The following is a 22,634-nucleotide window of genomic DNA, read 5'->3' on the forward strand; positions in this document are numbered from 1 at the left end:
TGCATCAGTGTCTCAGCAATGGATGCTCTGCAGTGAATGGGTGCCGCCAGAATGAGAGTCCAAACAGCTGATAAAAACATCACAATAATCCACAGCACTCCAGTCCATCAGTTAACATCTGGAGAAGACAAAAGCTGAAACTAATCCAGCATTAAGACGCTTTTAACTCAAATACATAGAGTCCATAATCCATAATAACGCTTCCTCCAGTGAAAAAGTGTTCTGGTGTGAATCAGGAGAGAAATCTGCACAGATCCAAAACTGCTCTAAACAAATATGTGAGAGAACAGCAGATGCACTTTTTCACTGGAGGAAGCGTTATTATGGGTTATGGACTCAATGTATTTGAGTTAAAAGCGTCTTAATGCTGGATTAGTTTCAGCTTTTGTCTTCTCCAGATGTTAACTGATGGACTGGAGTGCTGTGGATTATTGTGATGTTTTTATCAGCTGTTTGGACTCTCATTCTGACGGCACCCATTCACTGCAGAGCATCCTTTGCTGAGACACTGATGCAGTGCTACATTTCTCCAAACCTAAGGAAGAAACGTGATTAATTTGTCAGGCAAGCTGATTTCTTTATTTTTCGGATGTTTTAGAGCATGGTGTCGTCGTGATTGTTCTAATGACCTGCGAGTGCTGGTGATATCGTCTTGTCTATGAACTCAGATGGTTTCTATATTCTCTGTAATTTCCCATGTCTCTCTCCATCACAGCTCGGGGAGGCTGTTGCCATGGCGCTCACAGACATCACCAGGGAAACCAGATCTTCACAAGCCAGTGAGACTCAATGAGAGAATGTAGATAGAGTGTGGTAATGTAACTTGTGTAGTACAGGTGCATCTCAATAAATTAGAATGTCGTGGAAAAGTTCATTTATTTCAGTAATTCAACTCAAATTGTGAAACTCGTGTATTAAATAATTTCAATGCACACAGACTGAAGTAACTTAAGTCTTTGGTTATTTTAATTGTGATGATTTTGGCTCACATTTAACAAAAACCCACCAATTCACTATATCAACAAATTAAAATATGGTGACATGCCAATCAGCTAATCAACTCAAAACACCTGCAAAGGTTTCCTGAGCCTTCAAAATGGTGTCTCAGTTTGGTTCACTAGGCTACACAATCATGGGGAAGACTGCTGATCTGACAGTTGTCCAGAAGACAATCATTGACACCCTTCACAAGGAGGGTAAGCCACAAACATTCATTGCCAAAGAAGCTGGCTATTCACAGAGTGCTGTATCCAAGCATGTTAACAGAAAGTTGAGTGGAAGGAAAAAGTGTGGAAGAACCGCAGCCTTATGAGGATTGTCAAGCAAAATCGATTCAAGAATTTGAGTGAACTTCACAAGGAATGGACTGAGGCCGGGGTCAAGGCATCAAGAGCCACCACACACAGACGTGTCAAGGAATTTGGCTACAGTTGTCGTATTCCTCTTGTTAAGCCACTCCTGAACCACAGACAACGTCAGAGGCGTCTTACCTGGGCTAAGGAGAAGAAGAACTGGACTGTTGCCCAGTGGTCCAAAGTCCTCTTTTCAGATGAGAGCAAGCTTTTCCACGACATTCTAATTTATTGAGATGCACCTGTGTATAGAGACAGCCCCACATCCGACTGAACTACATCTAGAACACTTCTGTTCTGACTTCTGCTTCTGATACTGACATTCATGGAAGCCGGGTTCTGCCACAGAATTAAAACAAAAAAGGTAATTGTGATTTTTTTTTTTTAATCTCTCAGTTCAGACTTTATCGCAATTCTGAGAGAAAAAAAAAATCTGCCAGATGTACACTTTTTTTCCTTGCATTTCCAAGTTTAAATCTCACAATTGTTTTATTATTATTATTTTTACCAGAATAAAAAAATTAAAAAAGGTAATAATGACTTTTTATCCCGTGAGTTATGAGTTTTTGTCTTGGAATTATGACCTCCTTCTTAGAATTGCAAGAAAATGTCAAATTGTGAGACTTTATTATTATTATAATTTTTTATCCTGTGGCAGAAATGGGTCTCCATAGAGATTCGCCTGTAAGAGGAAAGCTGAAGCAGGCTTTATTGTATTAAAATCCTGATCTTTTCCCTGAAATGTTCTTTAATTCATTTTTCTTTGAAACAATGTACGGTGACAAGAACTATTCAAATAAAATTGGCTTGACTTACAATGATCTTTCATCAGTGTGTCCCAGATTGACTGCTCTTAGTGTTTCTGCAGTATATAGTACAGTATACACTGAGCATCCCATAATGCAATGTGCTTGACTTGACCCTTCATTTATGACCACTAAAGTGGAAATGAAATATATTTACAAAGTATACTTTAAAAAGATTAATATAGACTATAGTTAGTGTATTTTTTGTTGTTGCAAAATTGGATAGAAATGCAAAAAACGTTTATTATTACACATTGATGGCCAATATTAATGCAAAGATTGTGTATCTTTACAGTTTAATAATATTATAATATTTAATATTATTGCATTAAGAGTTTTTAACAGCACTTCTCAAACATTCAAGCTATTATTTTTAAATTTTGCAAAAATGAGCTCTACCCATTTCGTGTTGAACAGTGAGCTTTTGAAGCATTATGTGTTTGTAATTATATTAATGCAACATATGTTATGACTATAACAGAAAAAAAACACAAAAAGGGGTAAACATATGCAAAATAAACAAGTGAAAATAAAATAAATTCTATAATTTAAAAAACGCATGATAATAATAATAATAAAGTAGTGATAACATTAAGAAATCTATATAGAATCATTACCAAAAAAAATCAAATTTTGTTTCAAGAATCTGTCACTTTTTTTATTACTAGTTAAATTGAACAAAAAGATTTGAGAAGTGACCTCAGTCAAAAAAATGAGAGCAGGACGTGAGCCATAAAAACATTTGTTTATGCATACACAATTGTGGATATCAAATTTTGTTTCAAGAATCTGTCACTTTTTTTATTACTAGTTAAATTGAACAAAAAGATTTGAGAAGTGAGTCTACCTCAGTCAAAAAAATGAGAGCAGGACGTGAGCCATAAAAACATTTGTTTATGCATACACAATTGTGGATATATTCCCTAGACTTTTTAGAAGTGTCAGTAACAAATAATATCTTTAAATTGAAACATTGATAAAAATATTGGCATGACGCCGGTGGGCGGCGCTTAGGCGAACGTGGTGACGTATGTCGGCTGCGTCCTCCAATGAACTGTCGCGCCGAACGCGCGAAATTTGAATTCATCAGGAAGCGTTAAACGTTTCCACACAGAAGTCAGTCAGTGATGTTGATGTTCATCTAAAACGCGATTAATCTACAATAATTCTCATTTACTGCCTCAGATATTCTCACATGAGCATTAGGTGAGCATACATCTAATCTTCTTTCAAACGGAGCTGAAAGTGTTTGTTTAACGCGACCGTTATGAGCTCGACGGTAACGTTAAATAACGAGGGAAATTGTCAAACTGGAACATTTCTGCTATAACATTGTCAATAACGTTAATTAATCTCATTATGAGTGATTTTAGAAGCGATGTCGATTTAAATATTAAGCCTGTTTGTATAGCGATATGATTAATTTGCTGTGTCATGGTCAAATGTTTACAGTTTGCCGCGCGTCAGTTAATCAGTTTAACGGATTCACCTCACAAATACATTTAAAGTTTATGGTTCGCTATTAATATTTTAGTTTATTTGATTAATTTGTTCTGATACGCCTTATAAATTTCCTGTCGTGTGACAAATTAATTTTAAAAATAAAAAATGTTAATTTTGCTTTTTAGTTAATATGTACGTTAACTGTGTGTACAATACTTTTTGTTTAAAATGATTTTACACGAACTATAAAAATGTCACAATGTCAACTACTGTATACAGATATGTTGTATTATATAATTAAGCTTTTAGATATTTGAGGTTTTAACACTTTAGATACCTGCATTATGATTATAGTGTTTAAAAACAACTTGCCTGTATTATCATTGCAGCACTGATAAAGTGTCTTAAATCCTATGTTTGGGCATCATAGGCATATTCCCATAATTGCTGTCTGGATCTAGGGGTGTGCGATATTGACAAAAAATAATATCTCGATATTTTCATAATTGGATCGGCAGCTGACTTGTATTTGACATGCGTGTTGTATTGACTATTGCTCATGTTTGTCCTGCAGTGATGTTGAAGTTTAAATATGGAGGCCACGTCAGTGTTAAAGATCTGTCTGCTGTGGACTCCATCACCAGCCGCTGCGCTCGACTCAATCAGCTGCTGCAGGTGAGCTCTCATCACCGCTTTAGTACGTCTGAGGCTTCAGATCATCTGTATAATAGCATGCCACTAAACTATGGTAGAATAACATTAGCAGATATACACATTTAGAAGGACACACGAATGAGGTCCAATTCTTTTACTGCAATCTTTTTTTGTCAGACTGTGGCTAATATTGGCGAGCATTTAGCAATATTTCTTATGCAAATGTCCTGTTTCAGTGGAAGATACATCAGCACGTAAAAAAAAGAAACCTGTGCCTCGTCATTTTGTGGGTCTTAATTGAGTGTCGTTCACGATCACAGCTGGTCTTGCCATGCGTTTGGTTGTCTGTATCTGAATTTGAAGCTGTTATTGCATTGCTGTGAAATGTGGCACGGCCCTGCTTCTTAAAGGGAAAAAAATCTGCTGATTTGGCTTAATATTATCTAATTTGATGATGGCTGTGTGTTTAAATATCAGTAAAAATTCCCATGGCATACAGTTTATGCCATGTTTTTCTATTAAGGTTTTTCACCTTTTTCACTTATACAAGAAAGCATTTGTCTAACTACTTTTAAATCAAGTCTTAAAACGTATCTATAAATGAGCTGTTTATGATCGGTCTTAATAAACTGGGTTCACTTGAAGAGCAGTGAATGGGAGAGTACCACAAATATATTTTTTGCATTACCATTTGCACAAATAGCAAAATAAAAACTCCACGATAGTGTTTTCATGACTTTCAATAAAATAAAAAAAACGAGAACGATGTCAAATTTACCGTCCTTCCCAGAGACGCTGCATTAGAAACACCCTCGCGTTAGCGTTAACTAGTTTTTTTGTAATTTGATGCAAATTTTTTATGTTATAAATGTACATACATTAAAAAAAATACAAATATGAAAAACTTTTGAGGATTTACGATGCTGATGACCGTTAAACGCTTCATCACAGTCTTGTGGAAGGGGTCCATTATTATTATTTTCAAATTATATTTATATAAAATTTAATGCACTTATTTAATGACAAAGAAGTATTCAAAATGCATCATTTAATTTACAATCTGCAAAGGAGTGGCCAAAGTGTAAATCAAGATAATGCCTTGAATCGTTCATGTATGTGAAAAAGGGCTGATAATTGAACAAATAGCTGTAATATGGCTCAGATTCAGACAGGAATCACGTCTTTGTGGTGTTTTTTGCTGCTTAAGAGAGAATCCGAGACTACTTCTCCAGGTTGAAAGCAAAAATGCTATAAAATGCATTACATTTTGTGAGAAAATACTGACATGCTCCCGCAAAACATATTCTATTTCTATATACATTTTGTGTTGTAAAATGAATGTTTGTGGTTTTTCAGGGAAAGTGCAGCGCGTCGGGTGTTTCCAGAGAAACTCTGATTGATGCTTTTCTGCTGCTCTATCAAGAGTGCGCCACGCCAGAGCTCATGAAGATCAAACATGTGGCCAACTTTGTCAATAAATGTAAGCGCCTTAATATGGAATCAGTCAAATAGCCATTTAGTCTGTGTTTTCATTGTATTGTGACCGTTTGTGTGTGTCAGATTCTGAATTAGTGGCTGAAGTTCAGGAACTGCTTCCTGGTAAGAAGGATTTTGAGGTGAGGGGCATCGTGGGAAGGGGACACTTCTCCGAGGTGCAGGTGGTGAAGGAGAAAGCTACAGGAGATGTGTACGCCATGAAGATCATGGACAAAACCAGCCTGCGTTCACAGGACAATGTGAGTCTCCTCCAAACCTGAAGTGTTACGCTGCGTCCTAACCAAGAGTGATGTGGTGCAAACCTTGTTTTGCTCCTCAAAAAAATAACATAAATCATATATCAACTCAACAATCTGGACTAGTTTGTCAATTCATTTAGTTTGCTTAAAGGGGACCTATTATGCCTCTTTTTACAAGATGTAAATTAAGTCTCTGATGTCCGCAGAGTGTGTATGTGACGTTTTAGCTTAAAATACTCTACAGATTTTTTTTTTATAGCTTGTTTAAGTTGCCACTTTTAGGGTATGAGACCAAACGTGCTGTTTTTGTCTTTGTCCCTTTAAATGCAAATGAGCTGGTGCTCCCCGCCCCCTTTTCAGAAGAGGGCGGAGCTTCAAGAGCTAATGCTTCCCTAATGCTCCCGCCAACACACAACAATCTCACACTGAAACTGTCAGAAACTTTCAAGCGATTGACTCGCGTTGCTTTCATATGCATTTTTTAACTACCACATTCCTATTTACGATCGTTCTGGCAGCATGCGAAGGCAGAAAACAGGCATATCTTTAGCAAAATTAGCCTTACAGAGTGCCAAGAAGCTCTTTCAGAAAGGCAATTTGAAAACAGTATGAAGTGCTTACTTTGAATCTGACATTCGCCCACGAAGCGTTGGTGTTGATCCCTCTTTCAGAATCAGACATTGTGAAAATCCAGCGTTTGTGAGGCAGTCCGGTGTAAAATGATTGACTTGGCTATCGTTTTTTTTTTCGGTTCATTTCCTTCGAAAATGAAATTTAACCACAGTGTCCTTAGTGGCTCAGATGGAGGGATGTTCATTGGTGCATCCCAAAACACAACACTTGTAATGCCTGTGTTTATGCTGATAGGGCAGAGAGCATCACAAATGGGTGGGACTTTTTCCATATGGTGACGTGTACCTAGGGTGAAATCTGGAATCGCTTGTTCTGAGAGACTGTTTATGATTTATTGGGATTATAAAAAAATGAGTGGGTGGATTTTTACCAATAAAGACTGGTTGTTTTCACACACTGCAGCCACACAACTGAGTTCAAACTGTTTTTTGCATAATAGGTCCCCTTTAAACCCAGCCCCTTTCTTATAATCCACTGTAAGCTCTCATTCAGATCTGCCTCTTTTAAGAGGCATGTCCACTTAACAACATCCAATCAACGACCGACAGATAGAACCAAGTCCCCGCCCTAAATTTTTTCCTTTTTCAATAATAATCCAGTCGCTCCGATGTATTTCACCATACGGATGAAAAGATATGTTGCTACCTCCGGTTCATCATGATTTTAAAATATGTTTTGATTTGCTGAGTTTTTCACACAGCATTTCATTTCAGTGTGGACAGACAATTTACTTGGTAATTTGGTAAATTACTTGGTCACAGTTCACCTGGTTAGGACAAGCAAAGATGAGATCTAGTTTGCTTGCTTCTGAGCACTAAACAAAAATAAATTATCTTACACAAACAATATGTGAGCTGTGCTTTATGAATTGTTACACTATTGACAATAAATATTTTGTGCCTGCAAAATTTCTTTAAAATTGATAATGTGACTGTACCTTAACACCAGCCAACACTCCTGGTTTTCTGCTAGTTCTTGCTGTTTTTGTGTGCAGCGTGCTTCATTGAATGAACTGTTAAGTGCAATCACTGTCCTTGAGTAAGAAATCCAGTCTCCGCTTACTCCAGGATGATTTCCACCGTAATAAATGCATAACAGCATCCACTAAATGAGTAATTGAGTTAACTAGTATCTGTTGCATGTATATCAGGATCTCATTAAAAATGCTTTCTTCTCTGTCTTGTAAAGGTGGCATTCTTTGAGGAAGAGCGAAGCATCCTGGCCTTGAACCCAAGTCCCTGGATCCCTCAGCTCCAGCACGCTTTCCAGAACCAGGACTATGTCTATCTGGTGAGTGAGTCTGGTTTAACCTATAGTAGATTTTCTCTAGGCTGCTGGAGTTTCCTCTGCTCTGAGTAATGATTTCGCGTGTGATTGTGATCTGACCCAACTAATAGTGTAAGTTTGTTCTTTAAAAGAGATCTGATGCAGCGATTGCACAGAACGGAACAGCTTGCGCTAAAACGAAAACAAAGTTACACTAGCGGTGCGCCAACTTAAAATACTGTGCTTATCAGAGACACGGAGGCTACTACACACACTAGATTAACTATGACAGAGGAACCAAACAGCGATCCTTTATTTTCACCAGAGAAATGACTGAAGTCGATAGTGTGGGACCATTTTGGGTACACCAAGAATGACCAGGGTGTCATTTAAATAAAACTGCTGCTAAAGAGCGAATACACGGCTTTAAACTATTTTAATGCACGATGTGAAGGCAAGACTGACGCGAAGCTACAACTCGTTAACTCGGTATTCTGCCCAATTCAGATCAGACAGATGAAATGGTGTGGTAAGATCACATTTAGTTGAATTAATTATAACATTTAGCTACTTGAATTAATTATTCGATCGAGAGAGAGAGACAGGGTGTGTGTGAACCTGCGTCAGCACGTCTCTCGTCTCTAGTTATTTTCAAAAGGGAAATACTGACATGTTTACAGAGCAGAGGTCACCTTTTTAATTCCAATTGGAGAGATAGACATTTGTTTGTCTTTATTATTATTATTTTGTGCTGTATTATTGGTTACGGTGTTATTTCTGTTTCTAAAGTAAGCAATAAATAACACTTTATTTTCTAAAGAGTGTCCATGTGATTTTATACAATAATAATTTTGTGAAACTAATAAATGTATAATAATCGTGGAATCGTGATTATTTCTCAGACAATAATCGTACCAACAAAATCTATAATCGTTGCATCCCTAGATGCAACACATTTCCAACCATAAGTTACTGAAATGAAACTGCATGAGTATCAGAACTTCCTTGAGCTTCTTGGATGGGAATTATATACAGAAACTGAGATTAATGTTTTAATTTAGCCAAAAGTAAATGTTGTGATTATGTAATCTAACTTGCCAATTAATAGCGTAAGTCTGTTCTTTGAAAAGACTGTGTGAGTGATATGTTGACATGTCAGGCTGTTGAAATACTGTTCAATATATTACAATTAAATCCTAATCTAATGACAAACAATATATCTTTGGAAAGGTCTAAGACTCCTAAATAGATATTTTACCACTGTTTGTTGTTAAAAATTATGTAGGAACAGTAATAGATTAATTTATTAGTGCACCTAAAAACATATACATCATAACAGGAGTTCTGACCTTTGTCACAAAAATAATTTTTCGTTTCATTTTTCCTTATCACATGTTTTAGTATATTATGTGATCACAAAAATAATTTTTCGTTTCATTTTTCCTTATCACATGTTATTTATCATCATAAATTTATATATCATTTGAAAGCTTAAAACAGGGCTGTCCAAACTCGGTCCTGGAGGGCCGGTGTCCTGCAGAGATTAGCTCCAACTTGCCTCAACACACCTGCCTGGAAGTTTCTATGTCTAGTAAGAGCTTGATTAGCTGGTTCAGGTGTGTTTAATTAGGGTTGGAGCTAAACTCTGCAGGACACCGGCCCTCCAGGACCCAGTAAAACCTCAAAATTCATCCTGTGAAAACCATTTTGAAATCGGACATTGCTGGTTATTTTGTGATGGAAGTAATATTGAGAGAGAAAACATTTGTGGCAGAAAAATGCATCCCAAAAAATTCATTGGAGTTTGGGTGTCACCCGGTGGCTATTTTTGGTCTAACGCCTAAACAAAATTGCATAGAAACCTCATTTTTTTTTATCAACTTCAAATTTGGAACGCAACTTATTTAGACATATGGCTTTAATTTTATAGCAATTTTGGATTAAAAACTATTTTGTAAAATATTTATTTTATATAAAATATTATAAAAATAGTACAGTACATTTTCTTTACAGTAAATGTAAACTTCTATAACTTTTTATACTTTCATTTTTTGAAATGACTTCTTTAGAAAGAGACCAACCTTAGGTCTGTATTCAAAAGCGTTCATGAATTACAACAATTTAAGTTTGAATGGTGCACTTTCAAAAAGGGGGGGGGGCAGTTAAGAGGTTAACCAGTGCAGTTTTCTTTCTTGGGTTGATGCATTTTCTTATGCAACAGGAAGTTTGAGTGGCGCATATCAAAGGATTTATTGTTTAGATTTGTGTTGGTTCATAGTAGATGTAGATGAAACTAGGATGTTGTTTTTTTTTTTTTTTTACGTCCATCCATGATGCACTTCACCTTTAAAAGGTAGAAAAACATGATCCGGCTGCTTTATTTAGCTAAAACTCCCTTTGTGTCAGCGGCGGGGCGTAACACGGCGCTTTGTCTGTCTTTCTAATGGATGTTTGTGATCATGGCAGGTGACAATACAGCGAATGTTCACGGTGTTCTTGCCCTGCTCCGTACAAACCGTGTCTGCGTCTTTCTTCTGTAGAGCTACAGTCTGACCTGAAGATGAGGACATGAAGTTTACTTCACAGTTTAGATTCAGAATTATAGAGAATATTTCCTGTAGAGAGAGACATGCGAGTTTAAAAAATCATCAGACGCGACACGTTTCCATTCACATGTTAATGCTGCACGAGGATCAGAACTTCCTTGAACTGGATTTATGGGGCTACCAGTTAATAATAATACTTATATATTTATATTTTATATACCTTAAGGTCACTTTTTGAATACATAAAACGTAAGACAAATACATAATCCAAGCACAACAAACAATACAGAGGCAGAAACGAGAAACAATTTGATGTGGGAAATGCGACAGAATTTTGTTAGTGATGCACCGAAATGAGCTATTTTCACTGAAACAAAATAAAAGTTTTATCCAAATTTAGGTAAAAATACATTTCCAGTAATTCAGTTTGGGTAAATGAACTCGAAATGCTGTTCAGTAAAGTTCTTTGGAAACACTCTGCCACTATTTCAGCTGAACAAATTTTACATATTGTTATTTTAGGGTAATATATTTATTAGTGCTGTCAAACGATTAATCGCATCCAAAATAAACGTGCATCCCTAATGTTTATATATTAAATATATTTATATATAATTGTAATTATGTGAATATAAATATATACATGTAAACATTTTCAAAATATGTACTATTTATGTGTGTCTTTATATATGCATAATAAATATACACAATACACACACATATACTGAGTAAACACAGTTTTATTTTGGATGCTATTTTGCATTAATATTAATATCATATAATATTATTATATTAATAAAATATTTTAATTTTCAATTGCCATAACTTCAGTGCATAACAATCAGTTAGGAAAAACTGATAGTTATGCATATTTACGACTATATCTGACCCTGGAGCACAAAACCAGTCATAAGGGTCAAATTTTTTAAATTGAGATTTATACATCATCTGCAGTGTTTCCCCTGCAATTATTTTAGGGGGGCGGCCCGCCCCCCCAATGGCACCCCCCTTGAAGGTCAAGTTAATTTTATTTAATTATATTTTCTCTATAGCGCCAGATCACAACAGAAGTAATTTAAAGTTACCTTTCTTATAAAACATGTCTATACCTTGTTCTTTCATTAAGCAAACTAAATAGCCTTATGTTATTTATCTTATTGACACGACGGCATGTCATTTCAGTCTCTACGTTATGGTCGCGCTCTCTGTATCACACACACACACACACACACACACAAGTAAGCTCACTCCGATTCATATTTAAATATGAATTCTGCGTGTCTCTGTGTTAATGAACGGCGCAGACGCGCGGTTTTGTGTAGAATTTGGTTACAATAAAACATAAGGTTGGACAAATAAAACATTTCATAGGGCACTAAACGTAATATTTGTTAAACTTTTAATAAGTTTCATGATTTTAATTAATTAGACATGCTTTTTGATTAATAAAATGTAATTTAACCATTAAAAAGGAGTCCAGAAAAAAAAAAACGAAATCTACCCCTCGAAGCCGTAAACCTAGGGGAAACACTGATCTGTAAGCTGAATAAATCAGCTTTTCATTGATGTATGGTTTGTTAGGATCGGACAATATTTGGCTGAGATGCAACTATTTGAAAATCTGGAGTCTGAGGGTGCAAAAAAATCTAAATATTGAGAAAATCATCTTTAAAGTTGTTCAAATGAAGTTCTTAGCAATGCATATTACTAATCAAACATTAAGTTTTTATATATAATTACGGTAGGAAGTTTACAAACTATCTTCATGGAACATAATCTTCACTTAATATACTAATGATTTTTGGCATAAAAGAAAGATGTATAATTGTGACCCATACAATGTATTGTTGGCTATTGCTACAAATATCCCCCAGCGACTTAACACTGCTTTTGTGCTCCAGGGTCACATATGTTTGTTCAGGGAATCCCTAATTTGATTAAACAGCACCGGACAATATTTGGCTGAGATGCAACTATTTGAAAATCTGGAGTCTGAGGGTGCAAAAAAATCTAAATATTGAGAAAATCATCTTTAAAGTTGTTCAAATGAAGTTCTTAGCAATGCATATTACTAATCAAACATTAAGTTTTGATATATTTACGGTAGGAGATTTACAAAATATCTTCATTGAACATGATTGAACATTAATATCCTAATGATTTTTGGCATAAAAGAAAGATGTATAATTGTGACCCATACAATGTATTGTTGGCTATTGCTACAAATATCCCCCAGCGACTTAACACTGCTTTTGTGCTCCAGGGTCACATATGTTTGTTCAGGGAATCCCTAATTTGATTAAACGGCACTTATAATTACAACATTGTCTGTTTTGAATCAGTGTTACAGTATTATTAATGTGTGTTTTAGTGTAATATTGCACAGACAGTGATTACGCAGTATCTGTGGGGTGTTGTGGAGGCTTTCCAGCTTCTCATGAGGGCAAACGCATGAAGCTCAAAGTGACTAAAGAGACTGTTTTCTATTTCTGCCACCTCCCTCGTTCCAGACGCCCCCAGCAAAAGAGGGGGAAAAACAGAAATCTGTCTTTACCCGAGCGATGCGCTGAAAAGACCCTCGCTAGCTTGTTGCTAGGATACCTGGGCTTGCCGTTCGTGTCCCGCCGGCTTTGCTTTCCATTCATGTTCTCTCGTCTGTGTTTGTGTGGGCGTGTGTATGTGTGTTTTCATGCACCGTTCTGTGTGTTTGTGTGTGTGTGTGGTGCTGGTTTGCCCCAGAGCCGTCACACAGGGGCAGATCTCATCTGGAGCATGTGCGGAGTTCGTTTCAGCTTTAGTAACGGTGTGGAGGGAAGTTTCTGATGAAGAGCGCAGTCGAGGGACTCGTGATGATTCTGCCTGCGCGTGTGTGTGTGTGTGTGTGTGTGTGTGTGTATATGTTGTTTTTACCACCGAATGTGATCAGATACAACAAATCATCTGAGCTGTGGTGGAAATGTTCTTGAGATAAAGGAGAAAAATGACAGAATTGCTGTGTGTCGCATGTAAACGCACTGGACGTTGTTAGTAGATGAATTAAAGCAGTGTGTGAAGTGTGTTTTAATGAGAGAACGAGTCTTGTATAATCTCTCGGGAATTTCGGGACATCATTTGAATGATTCTGATCACTTTCATGTTCCAGTAAAATGCTATTCTGCATTTATTAAAATGTCTTATTGATGTATCAGTCAGACGAGACTCTGCTGATGCTCAATTAGCGCTGCAGCGCTGCTGTAAATCACCAAATAATCACAATAAATAATTAACTGTTTACATTTGCATACATTCATTCTTGTGCTGGAGTCTGTGAGGTTCATACATCAGAAATATCTCTGTTTACATGTTCAGATCTATTATAGAGTAATTAATTTGAGCCTGTGGTGTGGTTTCAGGCTGATATTGTGGCAGATACTGTGCCTATAAATAACCACGCTGTCATTCATATACTGCTCTCTCTGTGCTTTTCTCTGCTGTTTTTCTTTGGGTTTGCACATACGCTGCTCTCTCAAGATGCAGTTTTTAAGCTAATCAGCTAATTAGAATGGTAATGGTGTAATCACAAGATTTTATTTATTATGTGTATGTGTGATCGAGACGAGTGGCTGCTAATTGAACCAACCGGACGGAGATGTTTTGTGCTATAATAGATTCACTTACAGGTGTTTATTATTACGCAAGATCACGTTGTGAGGTCTGCTGTACACCTGATGCTCAGTTACTGTAAACTCGTTATGTGCTCATTACATTCACTTCTGAGGCACTCGGACTGTCATTTCATTGGATAAAATGTCAAAACAAGTGTCATTTATAAAGAAAGATTGCACACTTTACAAAACATTTGTAAAAGAGGTTTTAAAATCAAAACCCTAGCTGATTAAATGCAAAAGTGATTTGTTTAGTATTTTGCTATTTCTAATGCCATGATATTTACAATTTTTTTTAAGTTTGACTGAAGTGGCCAAAAAACGTTTGAGATTTAAAAAAAAAAATGTTTTTGACTGAATCCATTGCATCAAATGCTGTTCATGTGTTCATGTTTTGTCCAGGTGATGGAGTTTCTGCCCGGCGGTGACCTCATGGCTTTGATGAACAGATATGAAGATCAGTTAGACGAGTCTATGGCTCAGTTTTACCTGGCGGAGCTCGTGCAGGCCATTCACTCGGTCCATCAGATGGGATACGTGCACAGGTACAACGAAACACACACTATTATCTTTGTTAAATAGCAAAATCCTTTAGTTTGTCCCAGCCATTACCATGATTTACTATTTTCTAATGCTAGAAAGGTATTACACATTCTCTTTCTGTTGAACATTTGACTGATGTTTTTTTGTGTTTTTATTTTATTTTTCCTGGAAGAGAGGAATTGTAAATGTGTTGTCCTACTAAAAGTTAATTTTAAGACTTCAGTTTTAATTTCATAGACTTAACAGAGAGATTCATTTAATTTAATTTAATCTTATTTAATTTTATTATATTTTATTTTAAATGTTAATCAAATTAAAATGAACTAAGATAAAATAAAATGAATTAAAATTAAATAAGATAAAATTAAATTAAAATTGTATTATTTTATTTTATTTTATTTATTTTATTTTAAAGGTTAGTAAAATCCCCTAGTAAAAAGTAGAGGATTTAGTTCTTACTAAATCCTCTCGTTCTTGTTTCTGGTCCTCATTCATTTCTGCTTCTCTTTCTTTTGTCAGAGATATTAAACCAGAGAACGTTCTGATCGACCGGACGGGTCACATTAAACTGGTCGACTTTGGATCGGCAGCCAGACTGACTTCTAACAGAACGGTAATGAGTGTGAAGACGTCATTCTGATGTCAACTTATTCAGAGAGCAGCCTTTCGATCTGTTCAGGAAGGACCAATCATGTTTGATATCAGTTGAATATGTTTAAATGTGGTGTTAATGGACTATGTTACACATCCACTTTAAACAGTCAGAGTTTGGACACAGATTAATTGAATGGTGTGGTGTTATCTGGGGCAGGTCACATGCTCCAAACTCCCGGTGGGCACTCAAGACTTCCTGGCCCCTGAGATCCTGTCCACGCTCAGTGGAGGGCCGACGTGCAGCTACGGCCCCGAGAGCGACTGGTGGTCCCTGGGCATCATCGCTTATGAAATGATCTACATGAAATCGCCCTTCGCTGACAGCACGTCCACAAAAACCATCAACAACATCATGAACTTTCAGGTGAATCTAGCAGCTTCTGCTGAGGGTGTGATGTTTGGAAGTTCAGTCTGAATTACACTATTTGTCTTCCAAGATAATAGTTGCTTTAATGAGTAGGTTCAAAACACGGATTCACTGATTAGTTTGCATTCCAGAATTTTTCATTTTGATTTTACAAGTTGTTTAGTAAAAATATGTGGTTTTATAATGCATATATGTATAATGCATGATTCCATAAGATTTTTCTTTTTATTCAATGATAAACAATGTGAAATCATGCCAGCATTATGTTTAACTTTTAATAATTAAATATATATATATATATATATAGCACTGGAAAATCAGTTGATATCATATGACAGCATTTGCAGTCACACTCTGATGACAAACTATGTTTATGGGAAAATAAAAAGCCATCATATGTTTATTAATGCATTAACTTACACACACACACACACACAGACACACACACACTCGTGATCCTCTGGGGGGCAGCGGGTGGATTTCTGTGGAATTAGTCAGATTATGGTGTGCAGGAGTTCTCTCAGAGAGAAGGGCTCAGATAGTCACACAGCCAAATCCTAATGAGATAACACCACATGAGCACACACACACGCTCTCACACACTCACTCTCACACACACACACACTCACACACTCTCTCACACACACACACACACACACACACACACACACTGATGTGTCCTCACATCCTCAGTGAGGATGTTCAGTCCGTGATTCAGAACAATGACTCTTGTGTTTGATTCAGACTGATTCATCATCTGTTTGACTGATTTATTAAAGAACTAGGCCTATGCTGACTGATGTGTTTATGAACAGAATGGCGTTTTGCATTGTATAGCCTATTGTTTTTTTTGCACTCAGCAAAGTAGGGGTGTAAGAAAATATCGATACACGTGAGTATTGTGATATTTTGTTTGGCGATACTGTATTGATTCTCAAACGCAATATCGATATTTAAAAAAAAATCATACAAGATTCATGGCAGTTGTTTTGTTTTGAGTTTATATCCCAACAGCTAGATAGCAGTCGTCTTATTTCTGAACTCGGTGTACAAAGCTGAAGTGTGGCATTATTTCGGCTTTTGTGGTAATGTCTGCCCCGGGACCAGAGGTTGCGTTAACCGAAAATGTTCTGTCAATGACGGAATTTTTTTTAGCAGTGATGAAAAAATCTGAAGGCCATCCGTAACTTTGACCGATTACACTGAGGGTGAGCTATTGTAATTTATAACTCTAATTCTCACCCCTGTCCAGTGTGGCAGCAGAGCGCGGGGTCATCAGCCTCCAGATCAAAAATAAAACTGTCACCAGTCTTTTGCTATGCCTTTGATTATGTACAGGTGAGTACCCACTAGTAAAGCAAAAGAGATGATCAGTTCATGTGCGCTGCCACTTCGCTTGATCTGAGGTGTCTACAGCGATCCATCACGCCACATATGCACACAGAATTTAAAATCTAAGACTGTTTAATATCAAAAGTAACAACGCACAGAGCTTAGCCCATTGCGATTTACTAGATGGGAGACGCACTGTATGTACTGTTCATTCATCAACTAAAAACAGAATCGATTGGGATTTAAGAATCGATATTGGTTCATAAAAATTAGAATCTATTAAAATCGATTTTTTTATTTTTTTTTACCCAGCCCTAGCATTTGTTTTGTTGTTTTTAGTGGCCTCCGCTGTCACTGCGGGTTTTGATGTTGAACATGAAAAGTGAAGCACAGTCTCTGTTCATCTGTTCTCTACTTAAATGCATAAGCCTATATGCTCGTCCTGTAGGTTCATTATTAAAAATGAAAATGTGAGAATGTTTTGTGCAGTTGGGGCGGTGTTCGTGTTGTGATCTCGGCGATTCCATGCGGAACATAAATACAAACTGAAAAACCTGTGAAATCCAAGTTAAAATGTTCTGAGAATGTTCAACATCTTTATATATTTTATATCTTTATATATTTATATATGTTTTGCTTTCTTTAGGAATCCTGCAAGCACTTTACTTTTCATTGGTATTAAGCAGATGTGTCTGTCTTTTGTTCAGATCAAAATGTTATGACATTTGTAATCTTAACCTGTGAACCTTTTAAAGCAGGGTCAAAAATATATATGGTCTGTTTATAACTAAAGAATCCTGCAAGCACTTTACTTTTCATTGGTATTAAGCAGATGTGTCTGTCTTTTGTTCAGATCAAAATGTTATGACATTTGTAATCTTAACCTGTGAACCTTTTAAAGCAGGGTCAAAAATATATATGGTCTGTTTATAACTAAAGAATCCTGCAAGCACTTTACTTTTCATTGGTATTAAGCAGATGTGTCTGTCTTTTGTTCAGATCAAAATGTTATGACATTTGTAATCTTAACCTGTGAACCTTTTAAAGCAGGGTCAAAAATATATATGGTCTGTTTATAAAAGCTTACATTTTATACATTTAACTAAAGAATCCTGCAAGCACTTTAATTTTCCCCCCTTTACTCGTACTGCACAAAAAGTGGTTCAATAACGTTGAATGTTACAGGGACTGATTAATGCAAATGCAGATCCCACTGTGTTCTGGTTAAATTTATTTATTTATTTTTTTGCTAAGATTTGCATATGGTGGTGTGTTCTTAATAACAGCTTTCCTAAAATCATATCCTATTCCTAAAATAAGAAATATCCCAATATATCGTCTTGCTTACAGTATTGCAATGTATTGCAACATATCGTATCGCAACCACTGTATCGTCGTGATACAGATGTGGCCTTTAAAAATGCGATCCACAGGGAAAGGGATCCCATGACCTGCCCCGCAGCAAGACGCGGCCCGTTGTGAAGTTCTCTGGCACATGAAGTACATTACCAGTAGGGGGCAGTCGTGTTTCATTCTCAGTAGAGCCCTGCATTTCAGCCCGGGCTGGCGGGCCCTGACTTTTTTACGCCCCTCGGGGCCAGGCTTCGGGCCAATTTTCACGTCATAGTTCAGATGCGGGCCGGGCCTCGGGAATGTTTTAGGCTTCTCCTTATTTTTATATTTTAGACATACATCAGTTAGTGATGAAAAAAATTGCCGTGCTGGTGGAATCCACATGAGACCGTGCTACTGCAACAATTACCTTAAATGTGTCAGGGGGAAATAGTAAGTAGATATTTGAATTATTTACTAATAAACTAGTGTTTTCTGAGTCTGTGTCGCAAGGATGAAGCTGTCGATCCTGACTCGCCATCTCTTCAGACGCGCCTTTAGAGAGAAGTGCATCTTTACGGATTATGATTATAATGAAAGAGTTTTTGTTTTTGATTTGTTTTATTACGTTTAGTAATTTAAAGCTTTCTATAGATATATTTATCAAGTCTGTGAGGCATGTATTCGCTGAGTTTCGGGCCGGTTCATTTTTGTGAAGCGCTCCTGTTCAAGACGAGACGGCAGAAAGCGCATCATGTTTGTTTTCTTAATTTTATAAAAGCATGTTTTGTTGATATTGTGAGTGCACACAAATAAAAGTAGACCCTTTACAGTTCCGAATTATGTATTACTCTTACCTTTATGAGCAAAAATGACGTTTTATATGAATGTATCTCTGAAGGGAACCGACTGTCTTCAGAATAGTTTAGATGGCATTTTTATCTGATAAAGTAGCGTTCATGAGCGGAGCTGCTTTGTTTACAGCCATTACTGGAGAAACCGCTAGTTCCACTGCTCTCACAGCGCCTCCTGCTGGCAGACAAGCAGTTTGCATTTTCAATAATAAACCCATTTCCAGCAACTTTTCTGAAGCACTTCTGAAGCAACTCGGAGCATGTTTCATACTCGTTATCCTGGTTAATGCACGTTTCAATCTATGAGAATAATCAGCCTACACTACCAGTCAAAGATTTTTGAACTGCAAGATTTTTAATGTTTCTTAAAGAATTATCTTCTGCTCACCAAGCCTGCATTTATTTGATCCAAAATGCACCAAAAGCAGTAACATTTTGAAATATTTTTACTATTTAAAATAACTGCTTTCTATTTGAATATATTTTAAAATGTAATTTATTCATGTGATCAAAGCTATGTTTATAACTAAAGAATCCTGCAAGCACTTTAATTTTCCCCCCTTTACTCGTACTGCACAAAAAGTGGTTCAATAACGTTGAATGTTACAGGGACTGATTAATGCAAATGCAGATCCCACTGTGTTCTGGTTAAATTTATTTATTTATTTTTTTGCTAAGATTTGCATATGGTGGTGTGTTCTTAATAACAGCTTTCCTAAAATCATATCCTATTCCTAAAATAAGAAATATCCCAATATATCGTCTTGCTTACAGTATTGCAATGTATTGCAACATATCGTATCGCAACCACTGTATCGTCGTGATACAGATGTGGCCTTTAAAAATGCGATCCACAGGGAAAGGGATCCCATGACCTGCCCCGCAGCAAGACGCGGCCCGTTGTGAAGTTCTCTGGCACATGAAGTACATTACCAGTAGGGGGCAGTCGTGTTTCATTCTCAGTAGAGCCCTGCATTTCAGCCCGGGCTGGCGGGCCCTGACTTTTTTACGCCCCTCGGGGCCAGGCTTCGGGCCAATTTTCACGTCATAGTTCAGATGCGGGCCGGGCCTCGGGAATGTTTTAGGCTTCTCCTTATTTTTATATTTTAGACATACATCAGTTAGTGATGAAAAAAATTGCCGTGCTGGTGGAATCCACATGAGACCGTGCTACTGCAACAATTACCTTAAATGTGTCAGGGGGAAATAGTAAGTAGATATTTGAATTATTTACTAATAAACTAGTGTTTTCTGAGTCTGTGTCGCAAGGATGAAGCTGTCGATCCTGACTCGCCATCTCTTCAGACGCGCCTTTAGAGAGAAGTGCATCTTTACGGATTATGATTATAATGAAAGAGTTTTTGTTTTTGATTTGTTTTATTACGTTTAGTAATTTAAAGCTTTCTATAGATATATTTATCAAGTCTGTGAGGCATGTATTCGCTGAGTTTCGGGCCGGTTCATTTTTGTGAAGCGCTCCTGTTCAAGACGAGACGGCAGAAAGCGCATCATGTTTGTTTTCTTAATTTTATAAAAGCATGTTTTGTTGATATTGTGAGTGCACACAAATAAAAGTAGACCCTTTACAGTTCCGAATTATGTATTACTCTTACCTTTATGAGCAAAAATGACGTTTTATATGAATGTATCTCTGAAGGGAACCGACTGTCTTCAGAATAGTTTAGATGGCATTTTTATCTGATAAAGTACCGTTCATGAGCGGAGCTGCTTTGTTTACAGCCATTACTGGAGAAACCGCTAGTTCCACTGCTCTCACAGCGCCTCCTGCTGGCAGACAAGCAGTTTGCATTTTCAATAATAAACCCATTTCCAGCAACTTTTCTGAAGCACTTCTGAAGCAACTCGGAGCATGTTTCATACTCGTTATCCTGGTTAATGCACGTTGTTTTAAATTGATCAAAAGTGATGATAAAGACATTTATAATGTTACAAAAGAATGTAATGTTATGTAAAGAATGTTATTTTAAATGGTAAAAATATTTCAAAATGTTACAGTTTTTGCTGTATTTTGGATCAAATAAATGCAGGCAGAAGAGAATTCTTTAAAAAACATTAAAAATCTTAGTTCAAAAACTTTTGACTGGTATGTTTGCCTATAGTTGGAAGTAAAAAATATTAATATTAATAAGGAGAGTCTGAGATTTATTTGACAGTGATTTCACATTTCTTGTTTGTATGAAGGCTAAATACCAATAAAAGGTGAACATTTATTTATTTGCGCCATTTTTTTCCTAAAATATTATATAGTTTTATAGGAGTAGGTTTCATAGAGTTGGCAAATTAATTTTTCATAAGTTTGTAGGTACAGACTGTTGTGGCCGTTTTTGAGGCTTTTTTAATAGTGTTCATATCGATATCGACCGAAATTAAGAAATATAGCGTGATATAAATTTTGGCCATATCGTCCAGCCCTATTGTACACAACATTCTTAATGTTTGAACAACTACAAAAGATATTACTTAAAAAAAAAACTTTTTTTTTAAAATTTGCCTGTTGAAAATCATTATACGTCATGTATATGTATATATGTATGTGTTTGTGTATGTGTATATATACATAATTATTATGTATATAATTATTATACAAAAATTATTAAAAATGCTAAAAAATAATTGTATGCAGTAAAACTTTTTTGTTAAACTGTTTTTAATCATTTGGTGTAGCATCTAAAACATACTTTACCTTATATAAATGTAAATGTTTTGACTTGAAATATTCATGTTGACAACAAAAAACTGCGCTATTTATTTGCAATCATCTTGCTCTCTAGATACATTTTGATCACTTATAAAATTCATATTGTTTGGCTGCTACCACATGAAAAATATCGCTAAAAATAAAGACAGTTGTTATTTCTGTGCATCTGATGTGATTATGGCTGACTGTATGTTGAATTGACCTGCAGCTCAAAGGCTTGTTATTGCAATCATAATGTCATTTTGTCAGTTTCCTGAGATAAATCGAGATGATTAAAATATTCAGATGAGCTGATGAACCGCTCTGAGTGTGTGCTGAAATCATCACGTGGCTCATGCAGTCGATGTGCTCGTGCCACTGATGTAGTGTTTGTTAGATCCTTCTGTGATTTGTTGTTGTTGTTTTGATGTTTTTTAGGTAAATAAACCAATTGTGTAAATGTTTGAACAAAAACCCCCCAGTGGCAGATACTATGTGTGTGTGTGTGTGTGTGTGTGTGTGTCAATACAGCTGTTTGTGCAGATGCAGCTTTGTGTGTGTGTGTGTGTGTGCGCGAATCTCGCATCGGGTTTTGGCTGTGACTCACGCTGATTAGCTGAGACTGCTGCAGTGAGAGAGAGAGAGAGAAGGGGCGAGCGAGTTATTGCGCTACAGTCTCATCACTGAGACCCCCTTCTCTCTCTCTCTCTCTCTCTCTCTCTCTCTCTCTCTCTCTCTCTCTCTCTCTCTCCACTCTGTTCTTCTTCCCGCCCC

At 36.6% G+C, this 22,634-nt stretch overlaps 1 protein-coding gene across 1 annotated transcript in view; it reads left to right on the forward strand.

Moving 5' to 3' along the window:
• The first annotated feature begins 3,253 nt into the window (after positions 1–3,253).
• Positions 3,254–22,634, forward strand: part of LOC107567946 (citron Rho-interacting kinase-like) — an 86,440-nt gene continuing 67,059 nt past the window's right edge. The window contains exons 1-9 of the mRNA XM_016253755.1: positions 3,254–3,364; positions 4,176–4,276; positions 5,612–5,735; positions 5,816–5,991; positions 7,813–7,914; positions 14,483–14,625; positions 15,143–15,236; positions 15,435–15,666; positions 16,897–16,982. Of these exons, the coding sequence (XP_016109241.1) occupies positions 4,178–4,276; positions 5,612–5,735; positions 5,816–5,991; positions 7,813–7,914; positions 14,483–14,625; positions 15,143–15,236; positions 15,435–15,666; positions 16,897–16,982 (1,056 nt within the window). The 5' untranslated portion in view covers positions 3,254–3,364; positions 4,176–4,177. The remainder of the gene's footprint in view (positions 3,365–4,175; positions 4,277–5,611; positions 5,736–5,815; positions 5,992–7,812; positions 7,915–14,482; positions 14,626–15,142; positions 15,237–15,434; positions 15,667–16,896; positions 16,983–22,634) is intronic.

This window comes from Sinocyclocheilus grahami, unplaced genomic scaffold (assembly GCF_001515645.1).
Source record: "Sinocyclocheilus grahami isolate Dianchi unplaced genomic scaffold, SAMN03320097.WGS_v1.1 scaffold1200.1, whole genome shotgun sequence".
Classification (NCBI taxonomy): domain Eukaryota; kingdom Metazoa; phylum Chordata; class Actinopteri; order Cypriniformes; family Cyprinidae; genus Sinocyclocheilus; species Sinocyclocheilus grahami.